Source organism: Rhamphochromis longiceps, linkage group LG8, assembly GCF_057381845.1.
Source record: "Rhamphochromis longiceps isolate RC_006_pf linkage group LG8, R_longiceps_female_GT1.1, whole genome shotgun sequence".
NCBI classification, from domain to species: Eukaryota; Metazoa; Chordata; class Actinopteri; order Cichliformes; family Cichlidae; genus Rhamphochromis; species Rhamphochromis longiceps.
In genome coordinates this window covers 12,011,415-12,039,348 of record NC_140564.1, presented here as the reverse complement: position 1 = coordinate 12,039,348, position 27,934 = coordinate 12,011,415, and the positions used below count along the sequence as shown (strand labels likewise).

The 27,934-nt window shown below is 41.4% G+C and overlaps 3 protein-coding genes across 4 annotated transcripts in view; 2 read left to right on the top strand and 1 right to left on the bottom strand.

Annotated features, from left to right (window-relative positions):
* The window catches only part of slc39a11 (solute carrier family 39, member 11), a 199,712-nt gene that overhangs the window by 119,260 nt on the left and 52,518 nt on the right, over positions 1 to 27,934 (bottom strand). The gene's annotated exons all lie outside the window — the stretch shown is intronic.
* On the top strand, positions 13,736 to 15,090 carry LOC146663153 (uncharacterized). Its single transcript, XM_085417321.1, has 2 exons — positions 13,736 to 14,252; positions 14,447 to 15,090. The coding sequence occupies exons 1-2, from the start codon at positions 14,123 to 14,125 to the stop codon at positions 15,088 to 15,090; spliced, it is 774 nt and encodes a 257-aa protein (XP_085273447.1). The 5' UTR covers positions 13,736 to 14,122.
* On the top strand, positions 17,332 to 18,584 carry LOC146663152 (uncharacterized). Its single transcript, XM_085415772.1, has 2 exons — positions 17,332 to 17,449; positions 17,765 to 18,584. The coding sequence occupies exons 1-2, from the start codon at positions 17,368 to 17,370 to the stop codon at positions 18,154 to 18,156; spliced, it is 474 nt and encodes a 157-aa protein (XP_085271898.1). The 5' UTR covers positions 17,332 to 17,367; the 3' UTR covers positions 18,157 to 18,584.

Below are 27,934 nucleotides of genomic sequence, written 5' to 3'. Positions count from 1 at the left end.
TTACTAGATGTCCCCAACTGTGGAACAGCTTACTTCAAAATAGTAGGGAATCAAATTATTTGAATACTTTAATGAAACACTTCTTCACACTTCTAATAACACTAGTTGAATCTAAAGTCCTCTGCTACATTAGCTACAGGCAAATATGAAAACAGTTGTAAATGACTTTAATCAGTATCAAATCAAGCTTGTTTGTTTGTTTTCTTCTGTGCTTGTGAAGTCATTTAAGCCTTTAGGCTGCAGATTCAAAAAAGATTTAAAGCTTCAGGTTTCAGCAGGATTTGAATGATTTTTCTAAACACATTAGGGGGAACTGTAAGTCTACGGTAAGTGAGAGTAAGCGATGCGGTGTCGCTCGTGTCAGTGTCAGCTGGGTCTGAAGACTAAACATTTGGAAATGAAATGGAAACAATCTGGAGCTATAGAGTTTCAAGGAAGAGTGCGTACAAGACTCCTGCCCGCTTATCATCTCAGCATGAAGCCATCAACTTAAATCTTCCAGTGTAACACACAGCGTGACTCACAGTGCAATGCATGTAATGTAATCACTAGGTTTTGACAAGTTAGAGGAATGCATGGAATTTACTTCTTGTTCTTCTGGCTGATAACACAATAGGAGTGCAGTGCTAAAACTCCGAAGTATTGTTTCTACAATAATTACTTACATCTTTCAAAATTTCACCATGTTTGAATGGAGATGATCCCATTTTTACCACGCTAACACAATTTTACTGCTCCATAAACTGGAAGCTAGTCTTTGTTAACGCATATGACAACTGTTATGCAGTTCTAACTGTATAGTTGTTGTATGAATTTTTTCCATGTCACAAAATTGCAACTAAAGTCACATTTTTGTTTGATCTATTTTAGCAGTTCAAAGTGTTTTCTTGTATTACTTTAAGTGAGATCCAGCAGTGATATTTACATGTAGCATTAATTACCTTACATTACATTGTATTGCATATACATTATATGTAAAGTAAGGCATGTACAAGTGACATAAGCAACACGGTTCACTTATGGCATTACAGTGTCACTTATCGAAAATTACAATAATAAAACATGACCCCGGCATCTTAACTATAATTAAAATGGAACCAACACAGATCATCTCATTATAACAAAACTATTTAGCGAATATCCATAAGCACTGCCCCTCAAAATATCTTATATTTTTCAACACATGCCCTCAGGATGGTGCAAAAGTGATAACTGACAGTTCAAGACTATAGAAAACAAACTGGTTTTTGTATATTGTATTAATTCAGAAAACTAAAATGATTGTGTGTTCAACTCCAAGCGACGATAATATTTCTGAATGTGCAGGTTCTTCCACTTAGTGTGGTGATCAGAAATGGGCAGTAACGTGTAATCAGATTACTTTTTCAGGTAACGAGTACTTACTCGCTACCTGTTACTTTCCCATAAGCATGCTGCGTTACAAACTAAATCATGACGGTTTAGTAACGCAGTGAGAGTGTCTCATGACAATGACGTAGGCAGCAACACACGTCTGTTGCCGCCCATTCAGCGTACTTTACATTACTGACATTACTTTAAGTTTGATTCCATAAAAAGTGACAAAAATATTAGCGCCCGCTGTACACTCTGTGTGGGAAGAAAACTTCTTTCTACAGCAAAAAATTAAACTTCAAATCTGAGCCAGCACCTAGCATGCTGCCACGGGAATGTGAAACTCACAGAGAAACCCCCGGATCCCCCCACTGACATGACCACTGTAGCACCTGGCAAACCTGGCCCCACTCCTGCTAAACAGGTGAAAACAGATTTAAGAGCAACAGGACTTAGTGCTGCTGAATCTGTGATTTTATTTATTTTTTGCTGTGTTTTACTTGCATCTATTTGACAGAGTGTAAACACAAAAATTATTTTATTTTATATGCTGGAATATTAAGAAAATAGGTTTAAATGTTAATCAAAATTCTTAAAGACTGTTGCATATAATTTAATTTTTGCTTGATGCAGTGTCCATAAAGTTAAAAGATTAAAACTAATAAAACAAGTTTTAAAAAGAGACTTTTTCATTTGATTGGACAGAAAGGTCTTTATTAAGTATTCAGGTTGTATATCATGTTTTTAAAAAGTAAATAAGTATTAAAGTAACTAATTACTTTTGAAAATAAGTCAGAAGTAGTAAGAGAAGTAATCAGTAATTAGTAACTAATTACTATTTTCAAGTAATTTGATCAACACTGGTGGTGATACAGAATAAATTAGACTAAACTAAATAAATTATTAAGATTAGCTGGGATTACATGAACACATGTTGTTTAAAAATGCATAATAATTTAAACAACCTGGACAGCAGGTTCATACTATTATCATGCCGCACATGTAGTTAGTGAATTTTACATACTGGCGTGCTGTAAACCTCTGCCACATCTTTCATCACTTCAATCACTACTTACTTAAGTGGTTAATCTAGATTGAGTTATGGCTTAAATCAAAATCAATAAACAAACTGTTGTAGATTATGGTGAAATCTTGTAATATTTACAAAACAAGAGGAAAAGGCCAAGAAAAAGAGAAGGTGAGAAAATGTGGGAAAAGAAAAGGCCCAGAATAGAAACATTACAGAGGAAGCGTAAGACGTGCACTGGGCCATCCTGATCAATAACACAGCAAAAGGGACTAACAGCAGGACACACACACACACATATATATATATAATGGATGGCCTACCACAACTAGGCAGGTAGTCGATGCGTGACTGTAGAATAACTCGTGGGTTTTTAATCTTATCTGTGCCTAGCTTTGCAAAACTTTTGGCAAATCCAAATACCCAAGACATTTACAGCAAAGCATTAAAACTAAAGAGCCAATTACCTCTTTTCAAACACAGACTCTGAGTCGTTCAATCGAACTGAATGGCTTCAGAATGTAATTTACTTGCTACAAAAATGACTGAGAATTTTTTATACTGTCAAAGAGCTACAGGTTCTGGACAGAAATTTGGTTAAAATGAACCTGTTTGGATCATTTCCAGCTCTGTGGATGGACAGCCTGGAAATGGAAATAAAACTGCATCTATACAAGTGATGTGTCGGTCGCGAATGAAACGACTCTTATTCGAATTCACAAATTTGGGTGTCAATGACAACCACCCATCCCCGCCCACCTTGTTGGGGTGGCAATACACCATTAGCTGAGGTGCAAAAAAATGATGTGGTCATTGTCACCCTAACTGTAGTAATAAGCCAAGCAATTCTGATGATCAATACAAGAACAACATTTCAAACGAGCTGAAAATCAAGGCGTTATATAGCTCATTACTCTGTCTCTTCCACATTTCCTTTTAAACATGGAACAGCCTTTTAGCTTTAGCCTAGTCAAAAATTACCACTGAATTATGAAATGTTGACCATAAACATTAGCTTTTGGTTGTTAATTTGAAAAATTTTAAAGTATCCACTGCTGTGTTATGCTTTCAATTTTAGGGAAGGTGAATACATTTTTTGGAAGGGGAAACCCTTGCCCATACCAATCACGCTCACCAGACAGTAGTTGTTGTAGGTTTATGATGACACTAAGTGCACCCAATTTCTTTGTAAAGCAGATTCGAGCGCGCGCACACAAACGAAACTTTGGCAGAGTTTGATATCAGCACTGCAACAGCACTGACTGACAAGGATTAATCAGGTTTATTAATTTAGGTGGTAAAGCGGTTCATTTCTAAAATGTCTAAATCTGTCGGTTTACGACACTAACTGTCTGCCATCTATAATCCAGTTTTGAGATCCCTTCCCAGACGCCTTCACGCCCACTCACATCCTGGGCCATCTGACCTCAGGAAATCACATGATAGGGTGGGGCCAGGTTTCACAATGAGCTCACCCGAAACCTTGGCTGATTGTGACCTACACCCGTTTTCACACCTTGGCTCGTGTGATTAGGTAGAGGATCATTAGGGGGTCCTTTGTCCCTCTCGGTGGGTTACTCCCACAGAGCTTAAATCTGGGACTCTCCACCATTTGACCTTAGAACTGAAGCTTCTCGGATGAGAGGCGAAACGTCTTCAAGCAACTTAAAGTAGTCCAGACGCTTTTCTTTCCAAGCTCCTTAGACTACGATGACCTGGATGCCTGAAAACCTTCACAGACATATCTAAATCACAAACTATTTTGTGTGTGAATTGCAAACCTACATTAACAGATCTACTCTCTTACTGAGCACCACAAACAGGTGATACATACAACACGGACTTACTATGGGTTCTTGGATATACTGGCTTTTATGGAGCTCTTCACTTGTCTGCTGCGGCTGGAAAGAACACTTATGAAATCTAGACAGAGAAGCAAATCAGTGAGCTGGAAAACACTTAAGAGTCTGGCGGTAATTTACCTGTCACAAATATCATTTCACACACTGGATGTAGGAAACGTTTGGCTATCACATAGTATAAATGACACTAAAATATAAATTTGATACAAGGCAGTATCTTTGCCTCTCTCTTAGTCATCTTTTGAAGCCATTGACTACACAGCATATCAGAGGAGTCATGCTGAGTCATTGATCCTTGGGGGCTCTTTGCGTCGCTTTTAAATGACTGAAAATCTGATTGATTTCTACATTTTGAACTCAGGAGCAAAACACACTGTCCTTGGAGAACGCGGAGGCACAAAACAACACATTCTTTCTACTTGCAAATGAAAACTACAGTCAGCAGAAATCAGTGTCCACACGCCACTTTTTTAATATTTGTTCAAACTTCCTGTGATTTCTGGGCTAATAAAATGCCTCTGAGGACCATTTAGCATCTCTGTGTCTCCCTTTTATTCTAAACCATCACAAGATAGCATATCAGTGTTTTACCAGAATCCATTAAACAAAAGGCACACACAGAGGGGCATCACAGCCCAGCCATACGTCTCAGATAAGGGAGACATCACTTATTCACGTGCAACCATAAATCTCGAAAACACAGAGGAGATAACAAACAAACGGGACGGAGCAGAGTGAGACATTGCAAACTCATTAAAATGACCGCTGTGACCCCACTATGCAAAGAGCTGGAAGCCGGGACGTTGGTGATGTATTACGAGGAAGAAGGGAGCAACGGTGTTCATACGATGTGCAATTATGCTGGCTTTACTTCAAAAAGGCAGGTGGAAGAGTGAGTTAAAGGGCAAGAGCCAGAGAGAAACGTGCTTAATAAAACCGTGTGCACAGAGAAAAAGATGGAAGCATGTATGGCCAACTAAAAAAGCTCAACAAATCCATGACAGACAAAAGAATGAAAAGAAATAAATAAAACGGTAATAAATGAACACTGATAGAATTTTCTGTGTTGTGTGTTGCTGTGCATGCGTGTGTGTACATCTGCTGCGTGTTTAAGAATACACAGTGATTAATTTGAATACTGGGGGGCGTGGGGGGGGGGGGGGGGGGTAACAGGTTTGTGACAGGTGCACTTAAGGGTTTGAAACTGGTGCCATTCTTATTGGTTATAAGGTGTCCAAATGAATTAATGTGCTTAATAGAATTACACAAATGTGTACGTGTGTGAGCCCTTTGCATTAGCGTGCACTGGTGAAGAAAAAAAAAAAAAACTAGAAATTTCCTTTAAATACTGAAAAAGTCATTTTAATTTTCAGGAGACAGAAACGTTAATAAAAAGAAGTTTGTTGTTGTTGAAAAATGAATGGCACACAAAGACTCGTGTCCTAATGTAAAAGTTTTCTGATTATAAATTGAAGATGTTCAGGGTGATTTATGATGCTATTCTCTGTCAAATCTATACTGTAACACTGGTGGATGCTCATATTAAAGATTATACACTACACGCTACATCCACTCATTAAAGCACACACTTGCAGGCTGCTTTTATTCTTTGCAATTTAAACGACCACGTGCAACGAACTTGTCACCTCAATGCCAATGAAATGGCAGATCCAGCTTTGGACCAAGTCTCTGACCACTTTCAGTCAAGTTCCTGCCTCAAAAGCGCATTTTAACGTGGCTCAAGAGTTGAGAGTTCGTCTTGTAATCGGAAGGTTGCCGGTTCGAGCCCCGGCTCGGACAGTCTCGGTCGTTGTGTCCTTGGGCAAGACACTTCACCTACCGCCTACTGGTGTTGGCCAGAAGGGCCGATGGCGCAATATGGCAGCCTCGCTTCTGTCAGTCTGCCCCAGGGCAGCTGTGGCTACAACTGTAGCTTGCCTCCACCAGTGTGTGAATGGGTGGATGACTGGGTGTGTAAAGCGCTTTGGGGTCCCTAGTGGGGACTATTAAAAGCGCTATACAAATACAGGCCATTTACCATTTACATTTACCATTTTAAGTGCAGTTTGCAGTTCAGTGGGGTTCAAGCTAGCAATTTCATACATTCTGTTTGTGATAATATAATCGTTAACTATGATAAATAATCAAAAAGTGTCTGTTGCCATCCATTTTTATTTACAAATACCGAATTTCCCATTCATCAGAAATTATTATCATCTACTTAGATTCTGAGTTCAGCCAGAACTTCTTAGATTTCAAACAGAGATTTAAAGAGATTTCAAATATCTCCACAAACACTGACATAGTTGCTCCAGGACAGCAGTTTAACGGCAAAATGACCCCAACAAACATTTGTTCAGTCTGAGTGTGACTTGCATGCTCTAATTTATGGTCCAAGTTAGACCGTGATTTTTTGGGACAGGTTGCCTCCCATCAGGCGAGCTGTGCACTCAACCTTCAATTTGTGACCATTTTCAATCAGACTGAAAGCAGAGGTTGGACGGTGCTGCAACCTCTGGGCAACCAGATGTTCGCCACAACAATTTGTAATGTAATCACCCAGCAATCAACAATTTTTCCTAGTTTCAAGGATGTTGCAGTCTTTTTTTTACTCTGATGAAACCAAGACATAAAATAAGGTACAAAAACACCTTTGTTACAAATAGAGAATCCATCCATCCATTCATGTGTCCCTCATTCAGGGTTGCAGCTGGGTTGGAATCTATCCCAGCGGTCATAGATAGATAGGAGATACATAGAGAGGAGGGGTACACAATCTATCACAGGGTTAACTGGGGGAAAAAAACATAAAATCACCCTCAGTCTTTGTAAACCTTCCAGATCGACAGTGGGTTGCAGCTGTTTGCAAGTAGGGCTGCCACGATTTGTCGACTAGTCACGATTACGTCGACTATCAAAATCGTCGACGACTGATTTAATAGTCGACGCGTCGTTTGAAGCTTTGTAAGATCACAAAAGACGCAGGAATAAGTGGCAGGATTTAAGAGTGTAATAACGGACTGAAACAGAAGATGGCAGCATTGCATGTACAAGGATGTCAGCTACCGTTAAACCCTGAAGAAGAAGAAGAAGAAGAAGAAGAAGCAGCTGTGTCCCAGAATTCATAGCGCGGCCCAGCGCAGTTTCCAACAATGGCGGCAGCTAGTTAGTTTTAATATTACTCTTATTATTCTTTCTGGGTCACAAAATAAACGTTTAACATATTTTCAGGCGAGAATGTAGCTGTGTAAACCTCAAATATCTGCTCAGTTTATCAGGACACCACATATTTTCAAAAGCGCTCCTACGTTTTCGGAGACGTCTGTTACCCACTAGCTCGTTAGCGAGCCGGGGGCTAGGTCACTAGCGCCGTGAGAACACTGGACTCCCCGCAAATCATTTTCAAACCCACCGCCGTCTTTCGCTACTCAGGTTAAATATATATGAGTCACTTAGATAACTTAAAATGTTATTGTTTGGCTTTTTTTTTTGTATTTTATTTGTTCCTGAGTAAATCAGTTTGTCTGAGATTAAAGTTATAGTTTTTACACAGCTGAATAAACGTCAAGCAGACAGCTGATTATCAGAAGTGTGAGATGCTCCAGAATATACTCCAGTGTCCTGTTATATTTTAGATAGCAAGGAGTTTATTAAACTTCACCGAAACAATCTGCAAATTTCATTAAAATTTAATAAACTATCATCTTGTCTTTATTTTTAGTTAGCACAGACCTTAAACACTTAAAGCTGTAAGCTAATGATAGTTATATAAGAGCAGATGCTGCTGGTGCAATAAGATGTAGTTTTACGTCCAATGGATGATGATCTGATTAGTCGACTAATCGCAAAAATAATCGGTGACTAGTCGACTATCAAAATAATCGTTTGTGGCAGCCCTATTTGCAAGTGAGTCAATTCTAACAATGGATCATCAACAAGGCAACAGCAATGTAGATGTAAAACCCTAATTAATGTTCATTCATGTCTTCCTACATGTAGCCTTGAGGCACATAATTCCATCTTCATGGTTCTTGGGCAGATCTGATGATCTTATCTAAAACTAAATTAATTAATGAAATACGCTAAATATAAAAGTATCTAAGCAGGCAAGACACAATAAGGTTAGCTCATTATGTTGGCAGAATGCAACGTAACAGATGCAATAGTCCACAAAAGCATAAAATAAATCAAATTAAAAGGGCAACGTATTTATAAATAACATTTCCAGCCTGGGATTCAGAGTAGAGTACTTACTAAGCAGCAGTCTCTATTTGATATAATCATCACGAACTAAATGAGATGAATATACATTTTTCTTTAGAATAGAATAAAATAGAACAGACTATCTTTTTATTGTGCATGTACTTTGATCATACCACTCTAGCAACATATATCTTATAATTAATTAATAAGTGAAAGATCACGACATACAATTGTGAGTGAGCATGACGACACAGGAGACATCAAACTCCTTGTATTACTTAAAGTCCAAGAGATTTAGAGATGGTCACCTTTTTCGATATTCAGATTCTGATATTTTCGATTGTTATGCCAGCAGGCGGTAAAATGTAATCCACCTCTAACTTGAGGAAGTGGCAGTGAAAATCAAGTAGAAGCTATATGCTAACCACCATGAAGGTGAGCATGTTAACTACAACCAGTGGCTGGATCATTTGTGATAGCGACATTAGATACTATTGCACAAACAGGAGAAACATGCAAAGCCAAAGAGAAGTAGAGCAGTCAAAAAGGTCCAATGCAAACTTCTCCAGGTAAAGCTAACATGTCACAGGTCTACTGTAATGATGCACTGTATCGTATATCATATCTGAGAGTGCAATGTAGACAGAATACTTGGAGTTTTTAGTGAACATAATAATGATAATTTTGCTTAAAATGTCCATCCCTAGTTGTTTGTTAGTTAGCTACGTTTACCAAATATGTTTAAAATGTCCTAATTATGCTAGCTTCTAGTTGCACGGTTTTATTCTTGACCTCTTAATGTATAATGTCTGGTATTAAAAATAGCTATCATAACAGCTATTATCATATAGTGTGCCTTGGTGCTGCCCAGGAGTTGTTCCACTATGTTTTAGCTCCTCTCTATTTATTTGAAACTTTTCCTGCCAGTGGACGACATGAACGAAGTACTGAGCACGACCATAAAAGGTGATTCGGATGCTCAACTTGGAGTTGGGAAAGGGTCAACTCAGGACCCATATACTTCGCATCGCTAGCAGCTATTTTGCCCATCATCACTTGAAGTTAATGAAAGTCACTGATATTCTATGGTGGCCGCATTGCTGCTTGTCACTTTCTGGGTGGACGCCGCAATCGGCTCACATCTCATATCTGGGACGATCTGTTGAGGTCCTCAGTCTGGGGGAAAAAAGTTAAGCTCATTTAAATCTGTACTAACCTGAACCCACTTTATTTCCTATTAGAACAACATCAGCCAAAACCAGGAACAAGCCAAGAAAATGTGCATCGATTTGTTTTATCTTGTTCTGGTTTGCACCCTTACTCGTATTACATTTTCTGGTTTCCAGAAGCACCAACTGTTTAAATGATCCAATCCCCAGACATACATATAAACACACACAAGGATGCAGGTACTGGAAATTGTTCAGGGCTGTGTAGACGACGGCACTAAGGCGGCACAGATTCTGAATTTATTTCCACCAGGGTCAAACTAGTAAAATATGCATACCCTCATAATGCTACAAGGCCGTGTGAAGAACAGAGCTCATCAAACAGCATGTGCCACATTATCAAAGCTCAGTTTGGTTTAATGGTAACCCAGGCACAGCCATTCAGTTAGATGCAGTGTCTCTTAGCATCCCTATCTAACACAGTGGATGACTCCCAGTGTCAGCCATTTGACAGTCTAATGGGAGACAGGAGGAGGTTATTGCAGTCTGGATGAAAGAGAACAGATATGTTAAAAATCCAGGCAGTGAAATCTGGTCACAGGGTTGTCAGACTTGCTTTGAATATCCTCAGTTAAGATATTGCCTCTACAGCATATGGTGACAGGAGCTTTTATTACAGAAAGCAATATACCTTTATTTTTAGCAATTTTGTATAAAAGGGACTCCTTTCATTCTAACAGGTCATTTTCAAGATTTATATAAAACCAACAGTGTCTGCAGCCATTTCAAATTAAATCTTCTCCAGTGTTTTGTTGGATGAAAGAATAATAATAGCAGCAACTGGCTAACAGGTCTTTTATTGCAAAGAATTGGAAGGTACACCCCTATGCAACACCAGCTGCATGAATGGTTTGTATGTTGTGCTTAGGATCTCTGCTAAAAGGTAGCTTCCCAAATTACTAAACGACCATCTCGATAATATTTTAAGGGAAAATCAGTCCAAAAAAAGACCTAACAATCACAAGGATCAACAACTTTGATTCTTAGTTTAATACTACTTCAATTGCTGTTAGAGTAAGATGAGGCAGCAAAGCTACTTGGGTAGGAACCGAAGATTTCACACCATGTTAGGCCTCAGTCACATGGAGGTTAGAGATTGGGTAGTTACCTTCTGGCAACCACTGCTCGCACGGAAAAAGTGGTAACATTATTTTTCAGTTTGTACTGCACTTGTCAAAGTTTCTTCACCTCTTGGAGAGCAACTGTAGCAATCTTCTTGCAATCAAAGCAATTGCAAGGAGGCTCATTAGGCTTTACATAGCATCATCCTCACGATTTCTTTTGCCCAGTATGAGCCAGTAAGTTGGGGAATATGCATTTTTCTATTGTAACCAGTGGCTGCCAGATGGTTGCTAACTGGTTCCAGGCGTGTGTGAGAGAGGCCTCGAAAGTTTGGCCAACTTGAATTTTCGTTGTTTTTTTAGCTATTGAGATGGTCATTTATCTACTTTACCACCAGAAAATATCTCTCAAACCGCCTCTTCAGCAGAGGAAAGAGAAAGATAGAGCAATTCAAATCATCAGTTAAGAGAACGTTTTAGATGAAAGTCGTGTTACAAGTGTAGGCTGTTAGGGGAGTTCAGCTGCTCTGTAGGTGTACTGAACTGAAAACCACAAATAATATATCTGTCACAGTTGTAGATGAGGGGCAATTAAGAATAAACACAGCAAAAGCAAATCCAGCGAAATCATCATCCTCAAGATTTTCAGAGTATATTGCTGATCTGTACCTTTAAAGTGGACCTGTAATGCTGAATGCTTATTGTTGGACTTTTACTCCTGCCCATTGCGTTGGCTGCTGGGGGCGAATATTCACAGATTTCGAACAACACAGTTTTTACACGAGTAACGGGCCTCTCACATACAAAATAACAAAAGTTGTTTATTTAGTTGATGAAAAGAATGATAAAAAAAATTACTCAGCAACAAAATTAATATGGGTTTGGTGAGAGACTGCATCATGGCAGCATATTACTCTAATGTAACATGCTGAACACATTATTGGAAACTTTTAACATCCATCATGATTAGGGATGGGTATCGAAAACCGGTTCTTGTTGAGAACCGGTTCCCACTGTTTCAATTCCTTGGAACTGTTTGCCATTTTTGCAAACGATTCCCTTATCGATTCCAGTCGCCCCGAATGACGTCACCACGTTGTGGAGCGTCATTTACCTGGCAGGAAACATGGTACCTAAGCGGCTCAGAAGTTTGATTATACTTTACAAGAACGGATGACAACAGGGCAACTTGCAATACTTGAAAAGTAGATATTTCATTTAAGGGAGGAAACATTACAAATATGCAAAAGCATTTGCTCACAAAACACGCAATGACCTTAAATGAATGTCATGTTTTTAATTCCCTTCCGGACTCGTGAATCTCAACCCAGCAGCAGCGGTAACGTTTGCACGTCCTCTCCCGTTAATGCGGCAGGTAAATAATCAACTAACAGTGCATATTATGTTAGCGCGATCTGCCTTATTACAAAACCTGCCATTACTGTGCATTTAGGTGACCATGATGAGAGAGACAGAGTCTGGCTCAGATGCTGGCAGTTCTCGCTGCAGTCTACCGGTAGCATCTCCTTTCAGGCCAGGATAGACGAATGTCACCGAGCAGTGACTAAGTTTGTGGTCAAAGGCTTGCACCCATTTGCCACAGCAGATGCCCCGATTTTAGGTAAGTGAATGTGTTTAATTGTAGGCAGGGACATTACTGGATATTCTTGTGTAATTGCTACAGAATAATTTATGTTATACTTTGTTATTGCTACAGAAGAATATTTATTTTATTATTTTACATTTACAATTTTTTTCCTGGGGACGCTGTGACACCCCATTGAAGAGCCGTAGGCTGGATCTCTTAAGATCTCACTGTTGGGTTTGTAAGGCCATGTTACTCCTAAATTTCTATCTTGTTCAAAGAGAAGATATAAAACAAAGTTCTAAGCTAATCGGCCTCAGTGTTCTCCTTAGCATCCCCAGGCTTCTACCTTTCTACCTATAAAACCCGAGAGCAGCCAAATGGCTGGTAGGCTTTTAGCTAAGCTTTAGCTTCAGCCAAGTGGAAGCTAAATTGGCTAGTCATTCATATGTATATTAGGTCGTTACCTGGGAATTCTGGAGGGAGGGGAGTGGGGGTGTGTGATTGAGGGCGTGGGGGAGCTGCTAAAAGCTGTGCACTTCCTTTTGTGTTTCATCTTGATGCATTCTCAATCATCCAGGGAAATAAATCTCCAAAAGTCACCAACTTGGAGTGTTTCAGTTTGCCATCTTAGGGAGAAATCAACACACATGGGTGTATGTCCTTTGTTGCTGAGATTTATTGATAAAAACAGTACAAAAAATCAACCATTTGTACACATATTTACAAATAATAATAAAAAGTGAGTGAGTACAATTCAACATTTTCAGCAATCACTCACAATCCTGGCACTGCCATGGTATCTGTAGTCTGCATTTACCACATGTGTATCTTTTGCAGTGAACACATCGCACAGTGGCATGATTGTTCTTGCATTTGTGTTTGACCTGACACGTGGCTCTTTTTCCAGGGCTAGGTGTGGAGGGTTGTGTCCGAAGCAACTGTTCTTTTCTTGCCTTCTTCGCAGCTACATCAGAGTGAGCCAACTCTGTTGCAAGCGCCACCAGGAAGTCCACCCGTCTTTCCTTCGTCCCGGTGCATGCTTGATACAGCACATGTGCATTCAGTGCTGCCATGTCAATCATGTTATAAAACACGGCAACTGGCCAGCGCCGTGTTCCTTTGCGGACAGTGTACTCCCAAACCATCTGGTCCATCACATCCACGCCACACTTTGTTTTGTTGTAAAGGGAGACAGTGTTTGGCTTCCTTTTGGTAGTGTTATCAGTCTGAACCACGCTGTGCATGCTGCTAAGAATATAGACTGTCTTCTTCCGTTTGGCCGCATACGCCGTCAGCGTGGCAGCAGAGGTTGAAAACACCTAAGAAATAAGATAAATTGTTATTTCCATAGCCCTTTTACACACAATGAAACACATAAACATAGAACCACAAAAGACCTGTAACATACCTGAGTGGTGAATTCATTGCGATCTGTCTGTCTAGTGGATTGAGGAATTTCCCTGCGAATCCTGTTGACTGTGCCGAGGATGGTGGTTTTCCGTCTAAGAAGTTTTTGCGCAAGTGAAAGCGATGTGAAAAAATTGTCCGTGGTAACATTTCTGCCCTTGTCTAGGAATGGTTCCATCAGCCTCATTACTACATTTTCAGAAAGTCTCTCCCCAGTGGGACGATTGGGGAGTGTTATTTGTTATTTGTGGCACCAATCAGAGGCACCAATCAGAGCACTGGTACTATTGTACCAAGGGTATATATATGATACAATCTCACTGCACTTAGCCTAATCCTTCATTGCCCTGAAGAATTCTGTGGTGTACGGACCTCCTCTCCAAGGAAAGAAAATGCAGAGAAGACTCACCACTCAGCAGGCCTTGGAAATGATCCTGACGGAAGTCGACCCTTGTGACTCGGATGGAGAAGACCTAGAAGTTCAGCCGGATTCGGACTCAGAGCTGTCTGATCAGTCTTCCAGTTAGTTTCATTTCATGTTATTTCCTTTTTCATTTCAAACAAGTAAGTGGATGTAGTTAGTAAGTAAGATATTTCAGACATTATTCTGATACAGAGGAGGAGATACTGGAATTATAATTAGTATCTATGCATGCATTTGTGATTTTGTTTGACCTTCCCATTTTGCTCACAATTTGAATTTGTTCACACTGCAGATGAGGAGACTGCTTCTCCACCGAAAAAGAGAGCTTGTTTGGGGACTGAGACAGCGAAAGATGGCACAGTGTGGCGTGAAGAACATGTGGGGACCTGTCTCCCTTTCACCCCAATAGAAGCGTACGCTGCAGATGGAGAGCCAACGGCTAAGGCCAGGAGAAGTATCTCGAGTCGCCTTCAGAGCTTCCTGTGTTTCATCACTCTTGACATGCTTCGTAGCATTCAAGAATGGACTATTCAACATGCACAGCAAACGGAGCATGTTCATTGGTTCATGGACCTCCCTGAACTAATGGCATTTATTGCAATTGTGATCTTGCGGGGGGTTTACATGGTGCCATCTGTAAATGACTGCTGGTCAGCAAACCTGGGAAACCCACAGATAATTGGAACTATGGCACGAAACCGCTTCCAAGACATCATGCAACACCTACGCTTTGATGACAAGTCCACCCGCTGTGATCGAGCAAAGACTGACAAGTTCGCTCCACACCTAGCCCTGGAAAAAGAGCCACGTGTCAGGTCAAACACAAATGCAAGAACAATCATGCCACTGTGCGATGTGTTCACTGCAAAAGATACACATGTGGTAAATGCAGACTACAGATACCATGGCAGTGCCAGGATTGTGAGTGATTGCTGAAAATGTTGAATTGTACTCACTCACTTTTTATTATTATTTGTAAATATGTGTACAAATGGTTGGTTTTTTGTACTGTTTTTATCAATAAATCTCAGCAACAAAGGACATACACCCATGTGTGTTGATTTCTCCCTAAGATGGCAAACTGAAACACTCCAAGTTGGTGACTTTTGGAGATTTATTTCCCTGGATGATTGAGAATGCATCAAGATGAAACACAAAAGGAAGTGCACAGCTTTTAGCAGCTCCCCCACGCCCTCAATCACACACCCCCACTCCCCTCCCTCCAGAATTCCCAGCTAACGACCTAATATACATATGAATGACTAGCCAATTTAGCTTCCACTTGGCTGAAGCTAAAGCTTAGCTAAAAGCCATTTGGCTGTGGGGGAAGAATCGATAAGAGAATCGATAAAGAATCGAATCGTTAAAACAGAATTGAAAATGGAATCGGAATCGTGAAAATCTTATCAATACCCATCCCTAATCATGATAAATGACAGAAAATAAAGGAAAACATTCAAGAGAAGTCAACAGTTTAATAGAGCACAAAATGACATTCTAATTGCTTGTTTTTGAAAAATTATAAGTGCAGTTTATCTCGTCATGCATCATCTTTGCTTCTCTCCATTTTTCAAAATTGCATAAAAAATATCTCCTTTGTTTTTTTCTGTTAGAATTTTCCTTTTTTAATTTTTTCTAGAACACGAAAAATTATTATCTGTAAATACATTCTTGTATATTCAATCTAAGTAGCTGGCTGTTTGACAAATTATTCCCTCCAGTATTTAATTATGTTAGAATCCTAATACCCAGCTCAAATGAGATTTGAGCTCAAAGACCGATGACAAACTGGTCAATAACCACAGCTGAGAAGAAGAAAATCACAAGTCAGCTTAACCACATTATTCCCTGTGGTATGTTAAGACGGTCCCTGCTAATCAAAGCTCAACAAATCAGCTAAAGAGGATTTAAAGAAAAGAAAAAAAGCAGGGAGAGAATTTCTCCAAACAGCCATGTTTACTTCATTATGCAGTACAGTGTGAACAAGCAGAAGGCAGATTTCAGCTACATTTCATTATGCATGCAAAACAATGTACTACAGCCAGCTAAGCTCTTCTGTGCGGATGGTTAATAAAGATGCAAGATGCCTGAACGAGAACAGGACGGGGACCTTCTACGACAGAGGGGAGTGTTTGACAGCAAACGTGGGTGGTATAAAAAACAAGGAAAAGTTAAAGGAGCTAAGAGCTCCGTTCGAACTTCTCCAGATGGCCGTATTATTATAGACGTCCTCTTTTGCAGGGATAGTGTTTGTGAGGTCATGCGTGTAAACAGAATCAGAGCAAGCCCATAATGTGCCAGGTCAGTGATGGCCCATCCAGAGAGTATACAAACACAGAATAAATATATATACGAGGAAAGGAATAAACATGAACTTGATTTATTGTTGTTTGTATGAGCTGAATTTGTCTTGTCAGTAGAAACAGCTGTGTGAAGCCTCCGGGATGTAAATGTTTCGATGTTTTGGGTCATTCAGAGCTTCTTTCAGCTAAAAAGCCTCAGTTAGTATCACAGCAACAGCCGGGGAGTCCTTCAACCCGTTTCTGATTTGTTAACCACACGCTATCTGACAAAATCACCACACATTAGTGCTGTGATTTGGACTGTATTTGACCAATTAAAGACACACTCAGAGGGCATAATGTCTTTCTTTTTCACTCTACACGGTAAGCTGACCGTGACTAGGTGCTACTGCTTTCTATCGATTCACAGAGAGGAATACTCCACACTGACACGTTTTTAGTTTTTCTGCTCTACCTTCTTGAAAAAAAAAAAAAGACGCTGCTAAATCTAAATCGGTAACAATTAGGTGAACTGAAGCGTGACGATCTCTGCTCTGTGTGATTCTGACCCTGTTATTAGGGCCAAGCCCCACCACTGCCGCAGTCATATCTGAAGGGGTTTGAAGGTATTTTCCTGGCATGTTCACCGATGGAATATCAAGGCAGAAGAACAATCAGGACGGAAGGGAACGGTAAGTGACGGAAGTGATGTTGTAGGTGACGTCAGACGCCGGAGACTTTGGCGGAGAAAAAGCAAATGGTAGCATAGAGTTTAACAAAGGTTTTCCAAGCTTCAGTATTACCAAATATACTAATCAATTGTCATATAACTAACAACATCTGTTTTATCATCTCTAACACCCTGGAGGACAACGGGGAGAGTTTAGATGCTCTCCAAGATTACATCGACCGCTGTTTTCAAGATTTAGTAATGCATAAGGCCCAGAGTGCATCTTCCCCGGCCAAAATCGAGACGCCGTCATCGAAGAGAAGTCGCCAGGCAGACTCCCCCGGTACAACATCGCCTGCCGGCAAAGACATCGCAGAAATCCTGGAGTCAATCGACAAGCGATTGTCCAGTTTCGATGCGAGGCTGTCCCTGGTGGAGATTTTACACCGGGAATTTAAATCTCTGAGAGAATCCCTGGAATTCAGCCAGCGGCAGGTGGAAACGCTTGCCGCTGAAAATGCCACGCTACGGGAGTCGGTTAAATCTCTCACCGATAACGTGACCCAGCTAAACATTGAAAATAAAAAAATAAAAGAGTCCGTTATCGATCTACAAGCCCGTAGCATGAGAGATAATCTTGTGTTTTCTGGTATTCCAGAAACTGCCGGAGAGGACGCAGAGGCAACGGTGAAAAACTTCATTAAAATCCACCTGAAGCTGCCGGAGGACACCGTAAAGAACATCGACTTCGATAGAGTACATCGCTTGGGGGGCGCGCGGTCGCGGACCGGGAGACCACGGCCTATTGTGGCCAAATTCAGTCAATTCAAACAGAAGGAACAGGTGAAGAGTCGCGGCAGAGAGCTGAAAGGAACGGACTTCAGCGTGAACGACCAGTTCCCCAAAGAGATCCTGGAACGACGCAAGGTCCTGTTCCCAGTTCGACGTAGCTTCATCCAGAAAGGCTCCCGTGCTGTCATCGCCGTGGACCGGCTCTACGTGGACGGACAGCTTTACCGCGACCTCGGCACCACACCGTGGTTATATTAACTGCACTCCAGATAAGAACCCGCTACACTCTTTTCTTATTCATTCACACTCTCTCCTTTAACATGAGTTTAAGCTAGTAATATCAATATGATGTCATAGCAGATATAACACCGTCACCCTCCGTCATTGCTTTAATTGGAATGTTTCCGTTTCGTTTCTTTTTTTTTTTGTTGTCGCTCACAGTTCATGTGGTTTCTTTCTTTCTCTTGTCTTTCACTGCTGTGGTCACCTACTTCCCCACTCACCTACAAACAACACCCTCTATTTCTCCATATTTTCACAACACGATCACGCAAACACATCAGCTCAACGGCAGCACATTCACAACAGCCTCACAGCACGCACAGACTTGCAGGACACATAAGCAAGCCACGCTTGTTCATATTAGTGAATATTCACACACATAGTCAGACTTATGGAGTCTCTCACCACACTTCTTTTTCTCTTTCTATTTACAAACAAGGGATGTTTCCATATTCTCTCCACCTGTCTAAACGAAACACCCAGCATACATCATTAGACATACACGCGCAATTAAGGGCATGCTGAGGTTTGTCACATGGAATGTAAATGGAGCTGGCACCAGAGGAAAGAGGTTAAAAATATTTAACCAGCTTAAAAAACTACAGGCAGATGTTGTTTTATTACAAGAAACTCACAAACCTGTCACAGGTTTAAATGAACTTAAAACACCTGAGTTTCCTAACGTGTTTGCAGCCGGTTATAATTCTAGACAACGGGGAGTAGCAATTTTAATACATAAAAATGTTAATTTTACAGTACTCGATACAGTTATAGATCCAGAAGGTAGATTTCTAATTATTAAACTATCAATATTGAACAAAAAACTATGTATTGTTAGTATATACGGTCCAAATGTTGATGAACCCTCATTCTTCCACGGTTTTTTTAGTGCACTCTCTGAACACCTTGATTGCACACTCATTCTTGGCGGTGACCTCAACCTTGGACTAAATGAAGAAATGGATAGGCTCAACACAACAGGAACTCAGCGTAATTGGCAGTCCACAAATATAATCAAACAGTATATGAACGACTTTGGTCTTTGCGATGCATGGCGCTCTCTTCACCCCACCAGTAAGGAATATACTTTTTTCTCGCATGTTCATCACTCTTACTCTCGTCTGGATTATTTTTTGGTCAGCAGCTCACTGCTGTGTGACATTTCAGACACTGAGATTCATCCTATAGCTGTCAGCGATCATGCTCCTGTATCTTTAACACTAATGCACAAGAATAATACTACGCCAAGAAAAAACTGGAGATTTAATATATCACTACTTAAAGATGAAGACTTTATTAAATACTTTAAAAAGGAATGGACTTCATATTTAGACTTTAATGACACTCCCGGAATATCTGCTTCTGTTCTATGGGAAGCAGGGAAAGCTGTGATGAGAGGTAAAATAATTTCTTTCTCATCACACAAAAAGAAAGAAGAAAACAAAAATATTCAGGAATTAGAAAAAAACATCAAATCACTAGAAGAAGCCTACGCGTCCCACCAAGATCAGGAAACATTGAACAAAATATGCAAAACAAAACTAGAATTAAATGAAACTATTAATAAAAAAACACAATTCCTTATACAAAGACTTCGCTTGCAGAATTTTGAACACAGTAACAAATCAGGTCGATTTCTAGCTAACCAGCTAAAAATAAATAAAGAAAAAATAACTATATGTGCTGCTAAAGATTTATCGGGGAACACAATATATGATCCTGGAAGAATAAACAACATTTTTAGGGATTTCTATGAAACTTTATACTCACCACAAATAAACCCATCTAAAAATGAAATTGATCTGTTTCTTGACAACGTAACTCTTCCAAAATTACTAGACAGTCAAGCAATGGAACTGGATTCGCCACTGACGCCAAGTGAACTCCAGGAAGCCCTGATAAGTATGCCCAATAATAAGGCTCCAGGTCCAGACGGCTTCCCTGCAGAATTCTACAAAGAATTCTGGACAATTTTGGCACCAGTATTCCACAGCATGTTGCAGGAAATCGAGGAAAAGGGCAGACTACCACCAAATATGAATTCTGCCAACATTAGTCTCCTGCTAAAACCAGGCAAAGACCCTTTATTTCCCTCAAGCTATCGTCCAATTTCTCTTTTAAATGTAGACCTTAAAATAATCTGCAAAGCTCTCTCAAAGAGATTAGAGAAAATGACCCCCCTCTTAATTCATCCTGACCAAACTGGTTTCATAAAAGGTCGGCACTCCTCAACAAACACTCGTAGATTACTTAATTTAATAGACTACTCATACGATAAAAACATCGAAACCATAATATTATCTCTAGATGCAGAAAAAGCATTTGACAGAGTTAATTGGAAATTTTTATTCGCAACTTTACACAAATTTGGTTTTGGAAACTCTTTCATAAACTGGATAAGAATATTATACAATTCCCCAACAGCTCATATCAGAACAAATGACCAGACATCCTCCAGCTTCTGTCTCCTGAGGGGCACCAGACAGGGATGCCCACTCTCCCCTTCACTTTTTGCAATTTTTATCGAACCTCTAGCAGCAGCATTTAGACAGGCTACAACAATTAAGGGCATAAAATGTAAGAACATAGAACATAAAATCAGTCTCTATGCGGATGATGTGTTGCTTTTTCTGCAAAACACACAAACCAACCTCTCTGAGGTAATTACTTTAATAAACTGGTTTTCAAGAGTTTCAGATTATTCAATTAACTGGCCAAAATCTACAGTTCTCCCCATTAACTGCTCCTTCCATAATTCTTCCTCTGCCCCACTGCAATCCGGAAATATTAAATATTTAGGTATTAATGTCTCTCCTAAGCTTTCAGACTTAACTAAACTAAACCACATCCCACTTCTAAAGAAAGTAGAAGGCGATCTGACTAGATGGAAATCTTTACCCATATCACTCATGGGAAGGGTCGCCACTATAAAAATGATGATCTTGCCAAAAATAAATTACTTATTTTTGATGATCCCTAACAAACCATCACAAGATTGGTTCAGATCTCTGGATTCATATATTTCCAAATTCCTTTGGAAAGATAAACCCCCACGTATTAGCTTAAAAACGCTACAAAGAACCAAGGATAGAGGAGGATTAGATCTGCCTAATTTTCACCAATACTTCTTAGCCAACAGGCTTCAGTTCATCTCAGAATGGTTAAAACATACCTTCTTAGTTGAGCCCTGGCTAGATGTTGAACAGGCACTATGCAAGGATCTAGAGATTTCAGACCTACCATTTATTAGCTCAAACATCAAAAGACATGAATGCTTTAAAAGTATCAACATCAGCTTTTCTCTAACAGCATGGTGGGAGTTTCTAAAAATAACGGAGTCTTCATTAATCCCATGCAAACGTACACCTATCTGGAATAACCCTGACATATTACAAAACAATAATATGATTAATTTCCCAGAATGGAGTTGTAAAGGAATTAAATACTTAGAACATATATTAGAGGGAACAGAATTTATTCCATTTGACAGACTAGTTGAACAATATGGGATCAACAAGACAAGGTTTTTAGAATATCAACAAATTAAATCCATAGTAAAAAAGAAATTTAACCTCAGTCAAGTTGAATTACAAACACCACTAAGTGCGGCACATTTTCTTACTCTTAAATCCCCCAAATTATTGTCTAAAATATACAGAACACTTTCTAAATTAGATGAATCAATATCCCTTCCTACTGCAAAGTGGGAAGCAGATTTATCAGTCAACCTAGACCAAAACTTCTGGTCTCAGATTTGCTTAAAAACTTTTAAATTAATTAAAAATCCCAGTCTGCAATTAATACAATACAAAATACTTCATAGAGTGCACTATACAGGTCATCGGATGTTCAAGATGGGCTTTACATCTTCCAACAACTGCTCACACTGTCAAGGCAATACACCAGACAATTACATCCACGCTCTTTGGTTCTGTCCACCAGTGCAAAAGTTTTGGCGCGAGATATGTGAAGACTTATCAAAGTGTCTGAAATGTAACATCCCAACTTCCCCCTTAGTGTGTCTACTGGGCAGCTTAGATAATGTCACTTCAGAAAAGAATATAGCCCACATGATCTTCACTGCCCTATGCATAGCCAAGAAAACAGTCCTCATGAACTGGAAAAATAAAAATAATCTTAATTCTAACCAATATAGAAATTATCTATTAGATTACATTAGTCTTGACACAGCCTCTGCCACCACATTAGATCAATTGCTCTGGGCCCCTTTTATCAGCTCCATCACCTAGTGGGGGTGGGGGGTCATAGTTTGGTCCCGCCTTCACTGCTGTGATTGGTGAGGGGGTAGGGACAGGCTTAGGGCGTCGGGGGGTTCCCCGGAGGCATCTTCCTTGGGGGGCTCAACCCGGGGTAGCGGTCACGTCCGGTTGGGGGCTCTGTTGGCTCTCAGGTGACTGTTTCCTCGTGGCTGCGTGCAGCGGGGCTAGGGGAGGGTCTGTGCTGACGGACGTGGGTTACTGACCTGGCAACCTGGCTGCCCCTGGGTGGGTCCGGGATGGGCGTGAGGTTCTGGGGGCGCTCCGTCTCTGGGCTGGGGCCCGGGCCGGGCCTCGGGGGCTTGGGTCCTGGTTGGTGTGTTGCCGGGGTTGTGGGCGGGTGGGTGCATGGGGGCCCGGCCCTGGAGCAGGGTGCCGCCGGTGCGTCGAGCCGCCTGGGGGGCTCTTCAACTGGTGGGGGGGGTGGTCACATCTTGCTTTCTTCTCTTCAGGAACTCTCTGCAGGAGGGGGAGATACAGGAGAGGTGGAGGAAGATCTCAGCCTGGGCGTTTACCGTCTTATGTAGTCTGGAAGATGTGTGGATGGTGGGGTGGGTGCAGTTTTCTCTGTGGTGGGGTTGGGTGGACTGTCCAGGGCTCTGTGGAGCCGGAGGGCGCTACTGCACTGGGCCCCGGTCTGATGGGCCTGGGCCCCCCTTCCCTGGCGGGTCGCGAAGGGTGGGAGTGCCTACTGGGGTCAGCGGGGGAGCTGGCCCCAGGGAGGGGTTACCTGCCCCTCCCTTCCTTCCCTCCCCATCTCCAGCTGCCTCCCTCTTCCCGCTCCTCCACAACCACCCACACATGCAGGGCCTTGGAGTGGGGGTATGTCACCAGGGTGCAGAGGAGGCTACCCCCCCCCCGTCCCCTTCTGGCTGCCTCTGCCTCAATTTTATCCCACAACTTAGACATTCACATTATTCACACTCTCATTACACATACATATAGGATCTTGGGGGTGGGCACAATCACGGAGTCCAAATTACCATCAGGGTGTATACCTCACCCCTGACGTCGTTGCCCACCTCTCAATTTTAAATACACTTAGTCATTGAGGGCTAGCAGGAGGGACTATGCGCTTACCTGCTGCTCCTTGGCAGGTAGCTCCATGCCCTCCTGGGTTTTAATTGCACCTTAGAACACACATGCATCAACATTACAATGAGCGGGTGGAGGGAGGTTTGGAGTCTTCTCCCACCCCCATTCTCTGCGGCCTGCTGGAGCGGGGGGGCTAGTAGGAGGAGTTGGCCGTCCGACTGCGGTCTGGGGTGTGGGGCCTCCCTGCTGCTGCGGAGTCGGGGTGGTCTGCCTCTCCCCACTGCAGGGAAAAGGGTAACACCACCTGGGTCTGGGTGCAATTCCCCCCTCCAGGGGCAAGGGTACCTAGACCCGGTTTGTAGAGTACGCTTGGGGAGTGTGATCGTGTGTACAACGTCTCTTTATGTCTGTCTCCACGTTGGTTGAGTGTGGAGTGAGTGCATATGAGAGCATGAGGGTGGGAATGGATGTTTGTGTCTGTGTGTGCCTGTATGTCTGTGTCTATATGTCAGGTTGGGTATCAGACGCCACCTCTCTGGGGACACCTCAGGCCCTCCAAGGTTTGGAGGCCTATCTCCACCCACCACCACTTCCCCTGCCGGTGGCGGACTCCCTCAGGTGTCGGTGTGTTGGTGGTTCTTTGTGTCTGGGGGTGGGCGTCCGGGTACACACCGGCTCACTCCTTGGCTCCTTGGCTCACGCCGCTTGTCGGGGCCTGGGGCCTGGGGCTCGCTCGGGCCCCTTTGGAGGTGGGGTGCCCCCGGCCTCTCGGCCTGGGGCTCGGTCACTCAGGCACAGCTGGGGGCCGGCGGAGCTCACGGGCGCGTCACTGCAACTCCCCCTGACTTCTGCTCCGCGGCTGCTGGGCGAGCCCTCATCTGGGACTCTCCTCAGCTCTTACTGGAACAGTGGCGTGGCTGCCCCTCTGTTGGTCTTCCATGGTCTCTTGTGTTCTGGGGGCCTCTGGATGTCTGGAGTTTTGATCTCCTCCATACCCACTTCACACCCTGGAGGACGGGGCTGTGGCCCCCCCACACTCCCTAGCAGATCATTACATGGAGAAACCTTTGGAATGCAAGCATGCTGATCCACACAGGTATGCACACATGGGTATTCACAGACGCGGACTAAAGCTTTCTTGGCTGCTGCCTCAAAGCACACTGTGCGCTGTCTATCTTGCGTGCTGCACAATATCGTTTATTATTTAGTAAATATTGATATCTATGACTAGCTAGTTTATTGTGATGGTGCTTTGTTTTCTCTATTATTTTGTTTGTTTGTTTTTTTTCTCCATACAGGTGACCCAAGAGTTCTTTTTTTTTTTCTCTCTCTTCCCCCCCCTTCTCACCGTCTCTTCTCCCCTTTGGTTTTCTTTCTTTCTCTCCCCCTCTTTCTCTCATTCATTCCCCCTGTCCTATTTATTTAAAAAAAAAAAAAAAATGACAAAGGATGAACTGAAGCTCTGCCGTCACGTAATGTCGCATACTGCTGTTTCTGATGTCATTTAGAAAAAGGAAAAAAAAAAAAAAAAAAAAAAAAAAAGGAATATCAAGGCTCTTATTATTCCCATTTTCAGAGACAATTCTGATGATTAGCTTTTTCACAGGAACTAAATGTGTGAGAGGGTTGGTGTAATAGATAATGGAGGAGTGGCAGTTCTTTCCTTAATCGATCTGTGCTCAGCTGGGTGTTTTATTCATTGATTTCCTCTTACTGTTCGTTTTTACTGACATTTCTGCTGTTAGACCGTGTGGTACTGTGGCAGCAGTTTATTTTTACTGTGTTTGTGCCCTACCAAAAACATGTACTAACCTGGCATTATCACTCTTAACTCCACCATGACCAACAACACAGAATACCCTGTAAACCTTCAGGCCTGTTAACAGCAATAAATGGTTGTATTAGTAACACACTCTACTTATTAAGGCCCTTGGTCACGAGTCATCAGTTCTGCTGACAGCTCCATCTGAGTGGGAGGACGAAAAGCAAGTAGGTGATATTAGAGAGGCCAAAAGAAGATAATGCTTCTTAAATGAAGCGTCCTAATTTGAATAGGGAATGGCTCATATTTGCAAAAAGCATGCTTTTATTTAATGGCTCCTTAATGGAAATGTGCAGATACAGTCCATCTTAATGGACTGAATCCTATAATAAAGTCAGCAGACTGACGACCACAATAAAGTTCGTTTCATGGGTTCAGTTTTCTACAAACAACTCTTGTGACCGACTGAAGAAATTTGCTTGAATCAGTTGGTATTTCGTGTGCATCCATGTCACTCTCTCACCCAGTCACTCAAGTTGAAGGCTAGAGTTTTAAAACTATTGTGCAAAGTGAGGTGTTATTTTACTGTTAAAGAGATTTATTGTTTGGGACTTTCACGTTGAGTTACCATGACTAAAAATCCCAGTCCAGTAAATGTGTTTGCTGTGCTTTGGTCATTGTTAATCCTCCCCTCTTGGCTAAGTGCCCCCTGAACGCTGTGGACACAAACCGAGTTCTGGTGATATACTGTACAGTGTGGTGTAATGTTCCCACCTCTGGCCAACACTTCCTTTATTCCTGAGGGCTATATGTTGTTATGGTGATGGGTAGCTCAGGTTAGAACAAGGAGGTATGAAAGTAGCGCTGTGTTACTTCAAGTGTGGAGTCACATCAGAGTCTCTTCACGTGTATTGTTAGAGAAGCACATGCGAGAGTTTGAAAACCAATGAGTGACAATGGAACAGGGACGCTCTGCTCCTTTTCTTATTACTCTTGCTCTCTTGATCCTGCCTTAAACTCCATCAATTCTTTCAAGGTCAAGTGCCACTGCTTTCTAAAACCATGTAATCCTGCAATGACTTGCTCCCATAACATTTCTTCTCTCTTAGTCTTCAACCAAAGGACAAAAGATGGACAAAAACTGACAAGAGCTTTAGTAGAACTGAATTCAAGACTTCCATTTCTGTGTTTATCCAACTACTAATAAAACTCAGAAGAAAGCAAAAACAGGTGATTTGTAATCATAGGTTCTTACTAACATAAGGTCAGGTCAGTTTCTATACATTGGTTTCAGACTGAGGGCAGAAGAGCAAGGCTCATACACAGAGTCGAGAAAAAGTGGAAGAATTTTAGACACGACACAGCAAAGTCAGACTTCCATGAAAAATAGTGCAAGGTAAGGTGATGTTACTGAGATGAACCCTTTGGATCAAAATAATGTGGCCACAGAGTAAAACACTGTTATATTATCACAGTACGATTACCATGATAGTGATACTCAGTCCACCACAAGACAATCATAAACACGTCATGATATTGGAGTGACTCAAATAGAGGACATAACCCCCCAAAAAACAGAGACAATAAAGTGAAAGAGTCTTGAACCACACCTCATTTCTTTACATGTTTCCTTCAAGGAGCTAGGCTTTCTTGCAACTGTTATTGGACCTGATCATTTGCAGAGGAATGGCTTTTGATTGTTTGTTTCTTAAGTCCATTAACACTGACTCACTATGAATCATTAAAGCATAAAAAGGCACCTAACTCAAGGGGTGAACCAGTGTTGTGTCTACACAGACAATTTAGCAAAGAACCAATTTTAAATTGTATCATTAGACAGTTTTGTGTTACTAGCAGCCTGTCACAACAACATATCATTGTTCCCATTTCTTCAGATGAATTTGTGAAAAATACAAAAGACGACACAGTTTTCCTGGCATAAAATCATATTTTTGCAACAAGAATGTGATTCACTAACAGTTATTACAAACACAAAAAACCTGGCCTATCTCTGCATGGTGTGCAGTGTGTCAGCCGGTGCTGTTGGGGATCTCAGGGATCTGATCCACCATGCAATACCATCTGGAAAGAGTCTGATTGGCATCAACATGACAATGATCCTAAACACACAGACAATGCAGTAAAACCATATCTGGACAGAAAAACACACAGGAGAACACTATTGGTCAAGGACTGGCCTCCCCAGAGCCCAGACCTCAACATTACTGAAGCATTGTGGGATCATAGTGACCAAATATAGACTTTCAAGCTCGACAGAACTGTTTGTGCCTTAGATACTGCATTCCCATGTACGTTTGCACATGTTTCAATAAATTGATGCACACATTTCCCAGCTTCCTAGAAAAATATATAAATATTTGCACAGTAATGTAGTGCTTTATCACCGTGGTTACATAATATAATTGTTTTTCAAATTTAATAATGTGCCAGTTCACCTAATTAGCCCTGTGATTAGCTTTCTGTCATTTTCCCTTTGTGAGTTTGTTCTTCACAACAAATTAATAAACTTCCAGTTGTCCTCATGTATTTCATAATTGGCACCACAACCAAGAACAGTACCACCAGAGTATTGATAAGGTATCTAAAGGGATAATGGGATGATACATTGCCGTATTCATTGTTTTGCGTCATTGCTACTACAAAGAATAGAAAACAATTC

Excerpts from the sequence above, each read along its gene's own strand:
- LOC146663153 (XM_085417321.1), top strand. The coding sequence starts at position 14,123 with ATGCAGAGAAGACTCACCACTCAGCAGGCCTTGGAAATGATCCTGACG. Across the intron at positions 14,253-14,446 it reads GCTGTCTGATCAGTCTTCCA|ATGAGGAGACTGCTTCTCCA; the intron begins GTTAGTTTCATT and ends TTCACACTGCAG.
- LOC146663152 (XM_085415772.1), top strand. The coding sequence starts at position 17,368 with ATGCATAAGGCCCAGAGTGCATCTTCCCCGGCCAAAATCGAGACGCCG. Across the intron at positions 17,450-17,764 it reads TCGCCAGGCAGACTCCCCCG|AAACTGCCGGAGAGGACGCA; the intron begins GTACAACATCGC and ends CTGGTATTCCAG.